An 18,321-nucleotide genomic window follows, 5' to 3' on the forward strand; every position below is an offset into this window, starting at 1 on the left:
CCTCTCTCTCAAATAAATTTCATACTTTTTTGAAATAAAAATTATATATTTTAAAAAGAAATAATTTGTAAATAAATAAATATTTTCGTTTTTGTTGATCGTTTATAAAACTATAAAAACCGTTTTTTCCGCTTTTTTTCGGTTTTCTAAAAGCTCTCTATCTTCCGGATCTCAGCTACTGTTCATCTCACTCCCATTCGGCCGGAAAACCACTTTTTTTCTTCGCCGGAAAACCAGTTTTTTCGCCTAAAACTGCTCTCCATTTCTTCCATTTTCGAAGAATCCTTCGAGGTTTCCGCTAGATTCCTTCGATTCGAAGGAAAAAAAAACGTTATCGATCTCTTCTTTTCTGATTCGATTTTGATTTTTCGCGGAATGTGGCGTTTTAAATTGTCGATTTGATTAGTTATGGTGAAGATCGTGTTTTAGGGTTTGTTTATGGTTGATTTTTCGGGGTTTGTTTTGGAGAATCGAAGGATTACCACGGAGAGATTACGAGACAGCGTTCGGTATGAGATGGTACGTTTGTTGAAATCTGTAATTCGGTTTTCTGTTGTGAGAGCTGAGTTTTCTTTGAATTTTTTCTTCTTAATCTAATGCCCTGATCTGTAAAATCATTAGGATCTTATTGTGATTTTTGTGGTTGCGGAGGCTTTTGTGTTTTTCTCTAGATATGAAGATGGTTAGATTTTAATTTTTTTAGTTTTTTGAAGAACGCTTCCGCAATGTCTATATGTTCTCACAAATAATTTTAATTGATTTTTTTCCTTCAATTTGGCGAAAACATGTATCCTGCCTGTGATAATTCCAATGTGATTCTGTTAAATCAATTTTTTTTTTGTGAAAAGAAATATGTTTATAAGAGTTTTTTGGTGCAATTTATTGGGTTCAAAATTGTCTTAAATCAAACTTTTTTTTTTTTTTAATTTTTGAAGAGAAATTTATTTATTAGAGTTTTTTTGGTGCAAAATTGGTTATATGAACAATGTTAGATTCTATAATGGTAAAGACCCTTTTAAAATTTTAATTTTTTTGGGTGCAGAGAAGTATATTAATAAGAGTTTTTTTGGTTCAATTTTCTGGGAGCAAAATTGTTTATATGAACAAGATTAGATTTTATGAGGGTAACGACCCTGTTAAATCGATTTTTTTTGGGTGTGGAGAAATATATTTCTAAGAGATTTTTGGGTGCAAAATTGTTTATACTAACAAGATCAGATTTTGTGAGGGTAACGACCCTGTTAAATCATAATTTTTTTGGGTTGCAGAGAAATATATTTGTAAGAGATTTTTGGGTGCAAAATTGGTTATATGAACAAGATCAGATTTTATGAGGGTAACAGCCCCGTTAACTCGATTTTTTTTGTGGGTGCAGATAAATATATTTATAAGAGTTTTTTGGTGCAATTTTTTGGGTACAAAATTGGTGATATGAACAAGGTTAGGATTTTCACAGAACAAAGTTTTGTGGTGCATATTTTATTCTCACTCATAATTTTTAATTGAGAAAAATTGTTATACTTTGGCAAGCAAAAATACTATAATGCCCTGTGATAGTTCCAATGTTGTTATTAGTTGAATTTTTATGAGGGTGAGGGCCTGTTGGATCGCCTTTTGTGAGAGATTGTTGGTGCTCTCAAGAGACAGTAATTATGTGTTTCATTTCCGGCTTTCTGACTGCTATAAAAGGGCAAGGAGAATAGTGAACAGTGGTAAGAAAATTTGAAGACATGCTTTTTAAGTGGCTCTGAATAGAGTTGAATATTGACAAAGGATTATGTGGAGAAGACAGTGGTGATGATGCGATGGTGATGTGCTATCTTCAATGGGATGCTCTAGGTCTTAATTGGATAGGGCATACGGTCATAATACTGATGACGTTGACGAGGATGATGTTGTCCACCATCTATGGGTTGTAAGTTTAGAGTTAGGATCAATAGATAGGTAGGCATAGTGCAAGAAGAGTATGCCATTAAGTTGGCTATTGGGCAGCTAGGTAGGTGAAAATTTTATGAGGATTAGAGGGCTTGTGGTTATAATCTTAGAATGCTTCCAAAATTTTAGGTCAAATACAAGTGACAAATTGCCACGCCTGTCCATATGCAAGGACTCCTTACAATCGCAGATGATGGTGATATTGACGAGGATAATGATGTCCATCCATGGGTTGTACGTGTAGTAAGGAACACATGATTGGTGAATTTTTTCTGAGAGCTCGAAGGGTTTGTGGTCATTGTCTTAAAATGCATGCATTATATTTTCAGAAATTTGTATGTTTTTAATGAAATTATGTGCTATCGATTGAATCCATAGTCAATCTTACTTGTATGTATGTGTGCGTGCATGCGTGTTATATTGTGCGTAGATTTGAAGTTGTCATTTCTACAGGTAGAAGGGAGGGCTTGCTTGTCAAGGGAGGCTAAAAATGGTCTCGAAATTCTGAAGCGTAAAAGGCTTCAACGGATGAATCCAGGTGTCGTACATGAAGTTGCACATGTTACTAATATGATGACAAGGAGTGGAGGTGATGCTTTAAGAGCTTCAGCATCATGTGGGTCAAGATTGAATGGTAATGCAGATGCATTTTCTCGACCAAGCGGTGCTTCAAGTGGAAAGGATGCCTTTACTAAGCGTAAGGTGGATAAGTTTGACACAGCTGATTTAGAATGGATCAATAAAATTCCTGAGTGCCCCATTTACCATCCGACAAAAGACGAGTTTGATGATCCTTTAACATATCTGCAGAAGATTGCACCCGAAGCTTCTAAATATGGTAACTACGCATCATTTGAAAAGTTAGTTTTATCTGTTACATATTAAACTGAAGCTGTTCTTTCGTAGAAATGACCTTGAAGATTAAACTTGACAATTTCCATCTTTTGAGTTTCATTTGAAAAGGAACTTTTGTTTTCTAAACTGTGTTTAAGGTGGTTGCAGTTTCTTCCTTTTTCATGAAAATAATTGTAGTTTCTTTCTTCATCATCAGAACAGATTTGGGCAACAGTTGGCACCATCCTTTCACATCATTGTATCTTTCATGTACTCTAATTCTCATTACCTCAAGAAGAGAAACAAAATGTTGCACCTTATGGACTTTTGCATTAATGGAACCAAAACTATAATTAATGTTATAAAACTGATGGTATGATTCCGCCAAGGTATTAAATTTCGATTAGTCTGGAAATGGAAATATTTCGATGAATGTGGAAATGAATACAAGTTTTGGAAATGATAGAAATATTGATAAAATTTTCATTAACCCTGTAGGAAACAATAAAATAGGCATTCATACACACTCTTTAAGTCATCAAAATACAATAAACTACCATATGGAGTGAGAAATTGAATATCAACAACATTTTGCTACACATACGCACATGTATTGAGAGGCTGATAGTGGAAATAAGAATAATAATGTAGCATTAACCACATACAACTTAATATGTCAGACATTAAAATGAAGAAACTATTAAGTATTGCATTCATGTGTAATTATATTTCTTTTAATTTTTGAATAAGTATGAATAAATTGCTAATGTATCCAACTAATTGAAACATGGTTGATTGTATGTGTGCTTATATAAACATACTAATACGCTTAGAATACTTTAAAATAAGATGATATATATAACTAACTAATCATAATTCATTTATACTAATGGATGAATGTTCTATGCAATTTTTATTAGTAAATACTATGTGTAATTTACAAGTTCTTCCTAAAAGCAATTATAAGTTTTTTTCAAAAAGAAAATATTTTGGTCGAAATTTACTATTCATCGAAATATTTCCACCGAATTGCATTTTTAAACCTAAAAAATGATAATTTCAGCCAAAATTCACTATTCATCGAAATATTTCACGAAATGTAGAGTGATTTCCACCGAAAAGAAACCGTCGGTTAAATTTCGTGTTGGAACTTGTGGAAATGGAAATATTTCGTGGAAATATGTCGAAATTTAATATTATGGGTTCCACTATAGTGGTCTAAAATGGCATGTGTGGGTTCAAATATATATATGAAAAATGTCTTTGTCATTGTCCTCAAAGCCTTATCCCAAAGGGTTGTGGTCCGCTGATATATTTTTAAAGTGGAAGAAAGGAATTGATTCCACTATAGGAGTTTGGTGGTTTATAGAGATTGTTAGAGTAGAATTTACGAACATGTAGGGGATTCCATAAGTCACCTTGGTGAACTTTGGTATTAATGATTTAAAAAATATTATAAAATGGAAAAGATCTCAATGAATCTGATGAACGCAGACTGATCACAAGTGAGGGTTTAAGGTCACTGCTTACCTAGCGCGACTTATTTGAGTAGTCTCTGGTTCATGGGGTGACCATATACTTCGTACATTAGCAACTCTTCCATGCTGGGTTGGACTTACCTGAGTTGTCACCAGATCTGCCAAGTTGATACCGAATTTAATTGGATGCTGTTGGCTAAGTGGTGCCCTGGAACTGAGTCTCGGTAGTAAAGCAGAGAACTTAATGCCCTGTAGAAAGAGACCACTGATCACTCTCCACAAGACAGAAATAACAGTAACATAAACACATACCAGAGTTTAAATGTAAGATATGTTTTATAATAAGGAATGCATTTCATTGAAGTGTATCATTTGACCCTTAGCAGAAAGAACTCTCCCATATATACAGAAATAACAGCAAAGCTAACGTTATACTTGATTTGAAATATGTTGCTTTGTTTTATTGAGTAAACATTTTGAAATTTATGTAGGATGGTTTGGCAAATCTTTGGGATAAGCCTTCGATGATGTGTCTGTTTCATGTGTGTGCTTGTGTGCCTTATTGCTTACATGGAAAATAACATATATATGTGTATATATATATATATATAATATTATGGTCTAGAATCTTACCTCATAGTATCCAAAATGTTTTGATTCTCAATTATTTGTTTTGTTAGGTTTCTCATCATATGGTCAGATGTTATGTATACTAGAATGTTTGTACATTTTGTTTACCCTGTCCAATGTACTTCATTTATTGTCATTATTCATCATCTAGTGGCACCTAATGGTGCTTAACTTTATTTTTCTTGGTTTTCGTGGTTGCTTCAGTGTTTTATGTAATTTTTAAACATAGATTTTTTAAGTTCTGACTGTTTGACTGCTTTCAATATCATGTGTACTTAAATCTGGGGCATGCTTTCCATTTTTCTAGACTAAATCACAACAAATTGAATTTCAGGAATATGCAAGATTGTTTCCCCTTTGAGTGCTTCAGTTCCTGCTGGCATTGTATTGATGAAGGAGAAAGCTGGCTTCAAGTTTACAACTAGAGTGCAACCTCTTCGACTTGCTGAGTGGGATTTGGATGACAAAGTCACCTTTTTCATGAGTGGGAGGTAATTTACAATGTAAAACAGATATATTTAGAGTATGACTTGATAAAATCTTATAGTCTTTTAAGTATAAGTGTGATTTTTCAGAAATTATACTTTCCGTGATTTCGAGAAAATGGCGAACAAGGTGTTTGCTCGTAGATATTGTAGTGGTGGATGTCTTCCCTCCACTTATTTGGAAAAGGAATTTTGGCATGAAATAGCTGGTGGCAAGACTGAATCTGTTGAGTATGCATGCGATATTGAGGGTAGTGCATTTTCATCTTCACCCAAGGATCAGCTTGGGAAAAGCAAATGGAACTTGAAGGTGTTGATTTTTGTATTTTTACCTTGCTTCCTTTTTTTGTGCTTTCTTCTGGTAGAAATGTTTTTTTATTTTATTTTCAACGATTTAATACTGCCCTCTTTTCCAATTTGAGATAAAGATAGAGAGAGAATGAAAGAAAACACAAAAGTTTCTTAATCGATCAGTTTTTTTTTACCGAAGTTGCTTTAAAATTCAATTTTATTTTGTGGACATGCAATATCTTCCTTGTATTGTCCCCACCACCCTCTTTTTACAATTTTTAGTTTGTGTTGTGGACACTTGTTTGCTCAATTAGATAAGACCCTTAAAGTTTCTCCCTCAATCAGCTTCTTTTATGGTAGACAAGGTTTCAAGCAGTTGTGTTGAGGGGTGTAGAGACTCTTTTTTGTTAAAAATACAAATTATTGGTTCAAGTGAAATAAAAAGAAACTTAGATCATGGTTCAAAGTTTCATTCTGTTTCAGTGGAATATTCTGGTTTTTGATAAAACTGGAATGAAACATTGACCCCGAAACATTGTATCTTTTGGAATTCTTGGAATGTTCTGGTCAAGACAGTTTCTTGTTTTTCCTCCTATAGGAGAAACATTACATTGAAACTACATTTGAAACCTTGTGTCAGATATCACGAAAAGAAAATCTAAGATAACATAGAAAACCAAATATGTTATTACAAAGAACACACAAATTTGGCTTCAGAATTCTAAAAGTACAAACACAACATTTTAATTTCATGGTAAATCCAATGTTGTATTTAACATTAAATAGCTTATTTGCTTTGCCACATATAATATTACAAGAACCTAAATTTTTTGGTTAAGCTGTCTAAAAAGACCGAACAAGTCTGACCAAATTTCGTGGTTAGAGGGGAGAGAAGGGGAGGCATGATTTTGGAAGACAATCCCACTCAAACAAGATCATACTATATTGTGTAGTTTTCTACTGAATTTTTAAACCATGGATACTTTTTTGTGGTTGACTTCGCGTCTTTTGAAACGTAATCTCTCACTAAAAAATTCATTAACAAGTGTTCGTTGCTATAATTGCAGGGTCTTTCTCGGCTGCCCAAGTCTGTATTGCGTCTTCTGGGGATTTCTATTCCGGTATCAAGATGACTTTTAAAGTTTCACAGTTGAATAATGTTTGTATTATTTCTAGCAGTCATGCTTTGAGTCTCTCTATGACTTTTGTTGGGTGTATTTCAGGGAGTAACAGAGCCTATGCTTTACATTGGTATGCTATTCAGCACGTTTGCATGGCATGTGGAAGATCATTTCTTGTATAGGTAATAGTCTCCTTGGAGTTTCAACATATATACCTAATTTTTGTGTTCTTTGTGCTGAGAGTGCATTCCAACCTGGCAGCATAAATTATCAGCACTGTGGAGCTTCAAAAACTTGGTACGGGATTCCAAGTCATGCAGCTCCCGAGTTTGAAAAGGTAGTTCGGGAACATGTGTACACTAGTGATATTCTATCAACCGTGGGAGAGAATGGTGCGTTTGATGTATTATTGGGAAAAACAACCGTGTTCCCTCCAAATATTTTGTTAGATCATGGTGTTCCTGTCTATAAGGCTGTCCAAAAGCCTGGGGAGTTTGTGATCACCTTTCCTCGAGCATATCACGCAGGATTCAGTCATGGTAAAGATGCTTCTGTCATTATTTATTACTAAACCTGTGTTCCTTAATTTTCAATTAGGGTCTGTTTGATTGCATGGAAAGTCAATTTATATGGAATTTGAAATCCATGGAAAAATGGTGGTTGGAAAATGGGTAGGGTTGGAAAATCAATTGCCAGTGATTGATTGCATCCAGACCTTGGTTTTAAAACTCGTTTTGACGTCTTGTCTCGTCCATGAACGAGACTGAGTCGTCTCGAACAAGTTTTCCAATACGTTTGAGTCGTCTCGTTCGACAATCAGACAAATGAACCATGGTTTTAAATCTCGTCCGATACTTTTGATTTGTCTATCCTTCTCGTTGGTGGACAATATCGAGATGTATTAGACGAGTCGTCTCGGATGAGATTCAAAACCATGATCTAGACAAATTGGGGGGGAAATCTGAGGAGGAAGAAGGGGAGAGTGAGAGAGAGAGAGGAGGTAGCCGTGACGACAGTGGTGGCGATGGGGAGGGTGGGGGTTGAATGTGATGGTGGAGAAGAAGAATAGAAGAGATTAGGGTTTTGATTTTGGGGATGAAAATTTAGGATGGATTTTATTTTCCCATGGATATAGGTGGGAAAATGAAATCCGGTTTTTGCTGGACTTTTTTATGAGGGTGGAAATCTATTTTCCATGGAAAAATGCAATCAAACACATAGAAAATGTCATTTTCCATGTTCAATCAAATACACCCTTCGTTCTTCCATGTACATTCATTTTTATATTTTCCATAACACAGTATTTTTATACTAGTTTCATGACTCTTATTTATGTGTTTTACACAAATTTAGGTTTTAATTGTGGCGAGGCAGTTAATTTTGCAATTGGTGACTGGTTTCCGATGGGGGCTATGGCTAGCCGACGTTATGCTCTTCTTAATAGGGTGCCTCTCCTTCCTCACGAGGAACTTCTCTGTAAAGAAGCAATGCTTAGTGCTAAGAGGTCATCAATACCCGAAGTAAATGGGCCAGAAATTTCATCCGCAGATTTGGTTTCTCACCGTTGTGTTAAGGTTTCTTTTGTTAGTCTAATGCGGTTCCAACATCGTGCTCGCTGGTCACTAATGAAATTAGGAGCAAGTGCAAGTGTTTCTCCAAATTCTCAAGGAACTATACTTTGCGGCCTTTGCAAACGTGACTGTTATGTATCGTCTATAAAATGTAACTGTCATTTGCATCCCATCTGCCTTCAACATGGTATGGGCATCTTGTATTTTTCTTGAGCATTACCTTTTTAATTATTATTCTTGGAGTCCGACTAGCCTTACTAATTTAGTAAGATTTCAACTCTTACTTAGGGTCGTTGACCTCACCTTGTGGCATCCAAAAACATGATCCGATGTCCCAGGTTTCTAGAGGACAATATTGTATGAACTTTGAAAAAGAAAAATTTAAAGTTATTTTTCACCGTTGAACTTTAATTTTAAATTTGGGAGTTTCATGGAAGTTTCTGTAGCCGTCCATTTTCAAAACATTGAATGAAGCCCAAAAAAATTGAATTTTTTTTTTGGATCTGAGTTTTTCCATGAAATCTTCAGAGGGCAGTGGTGTTGGATTGCCAATGCGGTAATCCATTTTAGCAAAATTACCCTTAGTAAGACTTAAAATCTCATTATTGTTCATGTTGTTTGGATCTTTCAAGTCCTTTTGACTGATTCTGTTTCCCTATTTGTGAATCCAGAAAGTGAATCACTGGGCTGTCCATGTGGGAACAACCGTGTTCTCTATTATAGAAAAGACCTTTTGGAAATGGAAGCTGTAGCCCAGAAGTTTGAGAAGGAAGATGGGATATTAGTGGAGGTTCAACGTAAAATAGAATGTGGAGAGGATATGTATCTGCAGTCAAGGTTGTTCTCATTTCCTCAGGAGGATTTGTACAGCCCCTATTGTGAGATAAAGTTCGAGCTTAAGCCTGAAACCACAGAGTCTTCTGAGGGTCAATTTCTAGATCTAGATTGTCTTCTTCATGGCCGGCCTATGTTGAACAAGGGGAAAGAATTCAACAAATCTGATGAAACAGACAACATTTCTCTCACTTCTGCAGCATCAACTCTATGCTCTTTTATAGGGACTCATGAAAGCTCTTCTCTCCCTATTGATGTAAGCTTTAGTTTTTTTGTTGTGTGATTTGAAGTTTGTATTTCAAATCTCATTTTCCAAATTAAGATTTCCTTCGTTAAATTTCATTGTGCAGAGACGCTTGGATTTAAATTTTGTTCCTACTAATGATTCTGAAGAGTTACCAGTGGGTGCATATGAATCTTCGTTATCCTCGACTTCATACGCTGTCGATCAAGGCTGTTTTTGTGGTTCACCGATTATGCCTACTAGTGGGGGTCAGTACAGTGACGATTCTGATTCAGAAATATTTTGGGTTAAACGCAGACCTTCTGTGAAAGTAGAGAAAAGGACTCCAAACAATGTAGTCAACTCGAAGGTTTCTGAAAAGCAGGTATGTTACCTCTTGTAGCCTCAGATGTAGTTCAACGAGTTTTGCATTCTCTTTCTGATGAATGTTGCCTGCTGCTTATAAGCTGAACCAAATTATCACAATATGCACACATTTGAAATATAGGCATCTGGATTGCGCATAAATTAACAATGTGCCATGTAATCTAAAATCAAACTCCAAAGCATGCATTAATTAAACGATTCGATCACAAAATTGTGAATCATAGTAGATTTGAAATTAAAATGATTGTTTCAAATTTTGTTGTCTTTTGGAGGGCATCTGCTCATGTATCTCTACTTACAAATACTTTGTTTGCTTATATAATCAGCTAACTTTCATTTGTTCATGCCAGCTTTCCTTGTTTCATTTTTCTTCTTTCCCTATTTCTGTTTATTTTTTGCTGAAATTTTTTTAAATATTGGAAAAACATAGTTAAAAAAATAAAAATAAACAAATATAACATATTGGTAGAAAACACTTTGAAGAAGCTAAATGAGATGCATTCTTTGTTTTACATATGTTTTATCGCCACTTGCCCAGCATTCCATTTTTGAAAGATTTGTGCACAAGTAAAATACCAATTGACAGAATCAATCCTGTTGAAGTCATTATTCATTATAGATGCGACAAAAAGGTGACAGGATTTAAGATACTCGTTTTTGCCCTTGCTTTTGAAAACCAAGGCTCAGTTTTGTTTTTAATAAAATATTTTCACTAAGGGTGCATTGATGTTCATTTAATAGGGCAAGTTTAGAGTTTTTAGCAAATTGGCATGAGTTTTATCCCAAGGATTGAATTGGCAAGAGACAATTTTTCTCATTTTTTTTGCAGTCATAGGAAAAAAGGCAATGAAAAAAAATAGAAAAAAAAGAGAAAAAGGTATACCAAAGCCAAACTCTCTTGGATAGGCTCTTCAATAGAATAGAATATGAAATATTTCTTCTTCTGTTTTTCCTAGCATTAGATTCATCCATCTATATATATAGGTCCTGTTCGGCAGCCAATGTTAGGGAGTCAACACGGAGCCAATGCATTTGTCCTATATGGGTTAGAATTTTTGGAATGGACTGATTTTTTGCGAGGATGATCTCTATGGCGAGGAGATCATCCTCACAAAAAATCAGCCTAATTTGAAACTTCTAACCCCATCAAAAGTGATTTAGAATTTGTGGACCGTCGATTTTTTACTGTTAATTTGTAAACCACTTTTGATGGGGTTAGAAGTTTCAGATTGGGCTGATTTTTTGTGAGGATGATCATCCTCACCAAAAATCAGCCTAATCTGAAACTCATAAGACATATAGGACCAATTTTGGCTCCCAACGTTGGTTGTCGAACGCTACCCTATATATATATAGGGAGCGGATCATGGGACATAAGTAAAAAACATATGGGTTAGAAGTTTCGGATTGAGCTGTTTTTTTGTGAGGATGATCTCTATGATGAGAAGATCATCCTAAAAAATAAACAGCCCAATCTGGAACTTTTAACCCATAAAAAATGATTTAGAATGTGGATCGTTGATTTTTTACCAATAATTTGTAAACCACTTTTGATGGATTTAGAAGTTTCAGATTCGGCTGATTTTTTGTGAGGATGATCTTCTCATCATAGAGATCATCCTCACAAAAAATCAGTTCAATCCGAAACTTCTAACCCATATTTTGAAAAATCATTGTTTTTACATATGTTTTTACTTATATCCCATGATCCGCCCTTATATATATATATATATATATGGGGAATGCTAACGTCCAAGATCTCATGGGGACGTTAGCATTGTCCAACACTTTTTTTTTTCTAATAATACCCCTCCTAATTTTATTTTTTAGTGAAAAAGACAAGGGCATGCTAGTCTTTTACACAATATATACATTTACATTTATTATGTTGCCATTGATTGCCAAAGCATTTACTACAAAAAGGATATTTAATTCAAAATACTTAAATGCTCATAGTATTTATTATGTAAATAAGCATTTATTGTGTAAAAGACCAATACACCATGTCTTTTTCATTAAAAGACAAAACGAGGAGGGGTATTATTGAAAAAAAAAAGTGTTGGACAATGCTAATGCCCCCATGAAGTATTGGACATTAGCATTCCCCATATATATACATGTTTGGTAGTCGAAGCTGTAGACAAAGTTTTGTCCTATATGGTTAAAAAGTTTCGGAATGGGCTGATTTTTTGTGAGGATAATCTCCAAACCTTTTACCCCATATAGAACAAAATGCTTTGTCTCCAGAAGATATAGCTCTGGACAGAATTGATGGAGGGACAATTTGTTTAGCTGACCCCAAATCTTTGTGATGATGAAATTATGTCATCAAGATATTCACGTCTAAATGTTTTGCTTTCGTATATATGACTTCCTATCAGAATTTGGACGAGTAAATATTTACTTGATGTTACATTTATTTATATAGTGTGTTTATCTGGTAACAATGTTTTTTTTCCTCTGCACCCTTTATTTCTCAAGAGTTCTGTTATTGTGCAAATGCTGAGCCTTTTCCCTTTTCATGTCTTCATTGAGCATGGGCTTAACAAACATATCTTTCTCTTCGCAGGGGCTTAAACGGCTGAAGAAACTCCATTCCCATTCTGAAGAAAAACATGGGCAGTTGTCATCAGCAGACCACTATAGAACCAACAAGCCGGACCAACATTCTATCCCTAGAGGTACTACTCCAATACCCATCAAGTTCAGACCACACTTAACAGACTCGAACATGGCAGACAATCAGGATAATAATACCGAGAGAGCCAAACTTAGAGAACATTACATAAAGCATAACTTCCAGATCAATGTGGGAAAAACGAAGGAACCACAACCCATTGAGATAGGTCCAAAGCGCCTAAAAGTCAGGGGTCCATCGTTTCCTATTGACCACCAGCAGGCCAAATCTAGCAGTAGATTGCTTGAATCTGACTAGAAATCTAGAGTGACTTGCCTTGAATTTGTCTACTAGTGCCTGACTTGTCTAACTTCATTTCTCTAATGAGGTTCTAACAATAGGAGAAAAGGTAGATATTGACTCTGGAAGCAAGAAAAATTATTATCAGGGTGAGTTTTAGAAAAAAATCCGATTTTTTAATACCTGCTTCAAATTGGAGCATGGGCATGATTGGATTATTGGGATCTCAGCCGGGAATTTTTTTTAACGCTCTTTGGCGGGGGAGCTTTTCCACGTTAGTGTAAAAATTAGTTGATCAGTCAGACTCTTGTGAGGCAAATATGGGTATTTCCTTTAGTGTCTCAAAGGGTCAGTCTGCTGCTTCCCTTCCTAGTTCTTTATTCTTTTATCACAATTGGTATCCTTGTATCTTGGATTACTTGAATAAAAAGTAGAGAAAATTCTCCTTTTTTTGTGATGTCTACATCTCTATTTTGCTCTGTGGTTGTCTATGGCTTTCATGTCGTTCTCTTTTTTATTTAATGTTTACGATACGATACAACAACCACAAAGCCTTATCCCAAAGATTTGGGGTCGGCAAAATTTAATCATGTTCTTCCATTCCACTCTATCCAAAGTCATCTTTCGTTATTGAAAGTGACTTTGTATCTACTCTCACAATATCCATCCACGTTATTTTGTCTTTCTGTTGGTCTCGAGGACCCGTCGACTTGGATATTTAGGAGAAATGTTCATGATGAACTGTAGCTTTTCTGAATTGGTTGGTAAACTAATTAATTTTGCATGAATCATATATTGGTGTAATTTAAGGAACATTTTTGAAAGTTTATGCAACTTGAAATGGATGATTTACATTTGTGTCCTTGCAAGCCTGAAGATGAGATAGAAATGCTTATAATAAAATTACAAAACAACCCTTTTGTCTTTTTCAAGTTTTCTCATGGTTGTCATTGTCTTTTGAGTGATGTCACTCTTGTGACATCTAGATGATGCATTCCACTGGACTTATTACGACATTGATATATTGGGCCTAGGTGTTGGGCTTCATTTGTGGGCCAGAAGGAAGGCCAGGGCTAATTTTAAGTCCTACTAATTAAAGATAATTTTTCTCCTTTAGATTTAATTTTAATAAACTAAGCTTTGGCCCAACAAAAATCTAATGGTTCTGCTGGTAAATTTATTCTTGGATTTGGAAGTGCCCCATCATCTGTGAGATGGTGAAAAGGTGTGGAATAACCATAGTTCTGGAGTCAAAAGAGATTTTGGACCCATATGTAGCTCGGCTGGTTCATACGTTTACCCATCGTCATCAACAAAACCTTGTTACAAAGATTTGGGGTTAAACGAATCGTACAATTTTATTATTGAAAGTGTGTTCATATCTGCTTCTACCGTCTCAATCCATGTATACTACCTTTCTACTACAAAATATAAACTTACGGGATATTTGAGATTGTAATTTAGGGAAAAATATGATCACATTATTTGTCGATTGTTCATTATTGCTTGTTTTTATTTTTATTTATCACGATTATTATTTTTTTTTCCATTCAACTATATCTAGCTATATTTTTTACCAGACGTGATTTTAAATATTTTCTTACCACCTCAATTCACCTTATTTCAATTTTTCTCTTATCTTTTCGTATCTCAACTTGTTTCAAATTGCATCTCATTGATGTTCTAAAAAATAAAATCGATGTTTGCACTGAAAATTTAATTAGTTGGGCTCTGATTCAATTTGGTTGAACCGATTTACATTTATAAAAAAACTTAAAATATGTATAGTTTTGTTTCCTTCAAATTACCTTCATTTATTTTAATATGTTTCACTGACTGAATTAATTTTAATATAAAATCTAATTGATCCTAGATCGACCTCTGGATAGGTCTAATTTTTAAAACACAAGTTCTCATAAATGCTATATTTGGTTACTGTTGTACACGCCCACATAATTTTAATCAACTTTTCGTTGTTTAATCTTTCATTAAACTCATTCCTAGTGTGAGTGGTGGAATACCCGTCTATAAAATCTAAAATATGATTTTTATTTTTATTTTTTATCAAGAATAAATATGAAGAAATGCCCCTAACATAGGTGGGTAAAAAAAATTTGATCTAAATAAATTTAGGTAAGATTGTTTTTAGCTTTGAGACCAAAGTCTAATGCATATACTTAAGCATAACTCGCATCTTTTCTCTTTCAAGAGAATAATGGATTTTTAGAAGAAATATCTATGTTTTATTTATTTATTTTAAATATGTTACCTTCAAAGATGATGAAATCATTAGGGGTTAGTTGAGATGGTAAAGGGCGATTGGGTTTGCTCCCCAAGTCACACCTTCGAATCTCTATATGCCCTTCCACATAAAAGTGATTATATTTAATTATTGAATACATACTAGAATGGTTGGTATGTATTCCGCCAAAGCAAAAAAAATGTTGAAAATGATGGAGTTTAAGTCATTTTCTAATAGTCTCGCAGAGAAGACCTAGGTAAAGGGTATGTCATCAGTATGAAAATACAAAGGATTATCTAAAAAATTCATCAAAACATAGAGGGCTATATCTAAATAAACTCAAATGGCCACACACACACAAAAAAAAAAAAAAAAAAAAAAAAAACCTTTATAATCCTTAAAATGAACAAATATATATATTTAAAAAAATGTAACGTCTCCCAACATGAAAAGAGAAGAAAAAACATACAAATTTTATTCCCAAAAAAAAGAAAGAAAGTACTAAAAAAATAAAAAAATAAAAAACATTATCGTATAGTGATACAAAATATCGCGATATTTTGATAGTTCCTTGACTCTCACGCTATTTATAATCCTGACAAAAGGTTGCAAAGTCGCGTCACATTCAACCAACCACAACTGAACATCATAAAGAATCAACGGTTGAAATAGTCCAAATTTCAAATGGCACAAGTCTCAAGACGATTAAACAGAGTAGAATGTCCACCTCAGCAGTACTTAATCACTTCTCATGCAAAAAAAAAATAAAGAAAAGCAAATAGCCCGCCTTGAATGCCGGGCAGACAGCGATAGGTCTGCCCGAAAGGTGGAAGTATGGTCACTATCAAGAGAGAGAGATAGAGAGTTAGCTGCCCAAAGCTGCCCGTCTGAAGATAGAGGACGAAGTCAGGTTAGGTCAGCGAAGCGTCAATCATAAAGCAATGGAGTGCAAAATCATTGTTCGATTCTTACGCTTTTTTATTTATTTTAGCCTACTCCCAACCCTGACACTACCCTACACCTATTGGTTGCATCAATTGGTGTCTGACGATAAAGACACGACGACACGTCACATCTACAGCACACGTATAATAAAGCATTTTTCAAAGATGAGAGAGGACGGTCCCCCCCCCCCAACCTCATATGCTCTTTGTTCTTTTTAAGTATGATAAATATTCCCTACTTTTCTATATTATTTTATGATATAGATGAGAACAGCACCGTTGGATCCCGCGTGATTTTCGCCTTATATTCAGTTGCGAACTTGACGTTTTGCTAAGTTAGCTTAAAATCATGTCATAGTTTGACTAAATTTTGGGATGGAGATGTATGGCTGTGATTTGTCTATTGTTTCTACATGTGATTTTTTTTTTATTGGTTGAACCCACGATCTCAAACTTGCTTTGCAATGAGCTATCGGTCTCAGTTCACATATGATTCAATTGCTTTGTTGGTTTGATGGTGACAATGGTGATGAAAAGTAAAATAACATAATTGAAAAATTCAACGGGTCAAAGTTCACGAATTTTAAAAATCGAATCACGAAGGTTCAGGATTATTGAAATTTGTTATATTTCCTAGATTCGAGGCTTATAGTCATCAAATTTCTCCCATTATCCATTAATTTGACGAATTTGACGTGTTGACAATGAAAAATTCAATAGCTTAATCTATCAAATATGAGTTTTTTTTTTTTCACGTTGTAATCTGATCATAAAATTTATCAATTGATGTTTGATGTGTCGTATCGAATGAACAATGAATGCAAGTAAAGACAAGAGGTTTCTAATAATCAATATAATTTTTTTGGGATTTGTTTCACATGAGAATTATTAAGAATATATTTTCATCTTAAACTTACATACAATAATAAAGTTTTTACTAGGAGAATTAAATCAATGCTTCAATTATTTATCAATTAGATTTGTGATATATAACCATTGCATTCAAATGTGACAACGGCTTTACAATTAGTCTTGGTCATCAATTTGTTGAATGGCACCAACTAAAGTATCGATTAAATACTAATGAGTCAATGAAATTGAAAGTGTATTTTGATATGATGCGATCAAGTTGTTAGAGCAAGACAAAAGATGATTTAGCGTTGTCGAGCAACTTTATTATAATGTAGAAAAGATAAAGGAGTCAACAGGTTGGTTTCGATCTAGGTATAATTGTAATAAAAATCATAACATATAATGTAATAATTTTAATATTGAAATGATCGGTGGTAGGGTAGTTGATTGGAAAAAATTTAGCTAGATTTGACCCATGTTTATAATCAGGCTGGAGTTTTGAAAGTAAGCATGTTTGTCGACCTATAGAATAATAGAAGTTACCCCCTAAAAATTACAAGATTAAGGTTTATATGCCCTTGATCAAAAGACATGTTGTATTTTGTTGATGATTTAAGAATAAAATTTTGATCTTTTTTCAAATGTCTTTCAAAAAATTTATCTTTAAATTATAGAGTTAAACGTAATCTTGTATTTTTCAAGAAGTAAACCAAATATCACCAATTTCACAAAGGTATTACTAAATTACGCTTGCTTGTATTATATTATACTTTTATTTAAAAAATTCAAATTACTTATAAGTTTGAAAACTTACAGACAGAATGAAGTTGTTACTCAACCTAAACGAGCCATTAAAAGGGTAAAGTTTGGGTTAGGATTTTAAGATCCAATTAGTACACAATTTAGTCCAACAACACCCTTAAATGGTGAGTTAGACGCAATAGGTGAATCAAAGATTACCCAACTTTTTGGGTTTTGTTAGCAAGTAATTGTACTTAAAAAAAACAAAAATAAAAATAAAAACAAAAAATTCTCAAATGCAAAAGAATTTGGTACAATTTATATTTAATCAATTTCGGATCTTTTATATCTAGTGTGGGTACCATGTACCGGATTCGAATCCTTTTGGGCCATAAAACGATTTAGTTAATCCAAGAAGATTTGGGACAATCTGGATTTAGTGTGTACGGTCGGATCTAGACCCAAAAACTACTCTCCTTTTAAACTTTGATAAAATTGACTCTTATCTCGAGGACGCATCATTTTTCACGTACAAGTCTATTCCATGCATTTCCCTCGAATAACTCGTCCTTGTAATTAATTAATTTATTTATTTTCTTTCATGATTCGGTGAAAACAAGGCGTCAAATCACTAGTTGTATCGACAAACTTTTGACACCATCTGATTGGCTGGTAAGGCGTCAAGATCAAAAATCAATAGTACAGTCAACCCGTGCCAACCATTAAATGATGGAGTAATCATTCTTAAATTATTTTGAATCTACTTTCTCTCTCCTACTGTACATAGTACGGCCCTCCTTCCTTTGGACTCACAGTTTTAAGACAAGTCGAGTCGA

The 18,321-nt window shown here is 34.2% G+C and overlaps 1 protein-coding gene across 2 annotated transcripts; it reads left to right on the plus strand.

Annotated features, from left to right (window-relative positions):
- LOC147391616 (Transcription factor jumonji (jmj) family protein / zinc finger (C5HC2 type) family protein) lies at nucleotides 1-13,169 on the plus strand. 2 transcript variants are annotated; one of them, XM_086458375.1, is made up of 12 exons: nucleotides 1-519; nucleotides 1,376-1,440; nucleotides 2,389-2,773; nucleotides 5,212-5,368; nucleotides 5,453-5,672; nucleotides 6,721-6,774; nucleotides 6,877-6,956; nucleotides 7,036-7,313; nucleotides 8,128-8,532; nucleotides 9,017-9,435; nucleotides 9,530-9,787; nucleotides 12,359-13,169. In XM_086458375.1, exons 2-12 carry the CDS (start codon nucleotides 1,432-1,434, stop codon nucleotides 12,722-12,724), a joined length of 2,631 nt encoding a protein of 876 aa, XP_086314501.1. In that variant the 5' UTR covers nucleotides 1-519; nucleotides 1,376-1,431; the 3' UTR covers nucleotides 12,725-13,169. The 2 variants fall into 2 exon arrangements, with proteins under 2 accessions (XP_086314501.1, XP_086314500.1); XM_086458374.1 differs by lacking the exon at nucleotides 1,376-1,440.
- The last annotated feature ends 5,152 nt before the right edge of the window (nucleotides 13,170-18,321 follow it).

The sequence above is a fragment of the Akebia trifoliata genome, chromosome 11 (assembly GCF_017979445.1).
Source record: "Akebia trifoliata isolate Shusen 1 chromosome 11, ASM1797944v1, whole genome shotgun sequence".
Classification (NCBI taxonomy): domain Eukaryota; kingdom Viridiplantae; phylum Streptophyta; class Magnoliopsida; order Ranunculales; family Lardizabalaceae; genus Akebia; species Akebia trifoliata.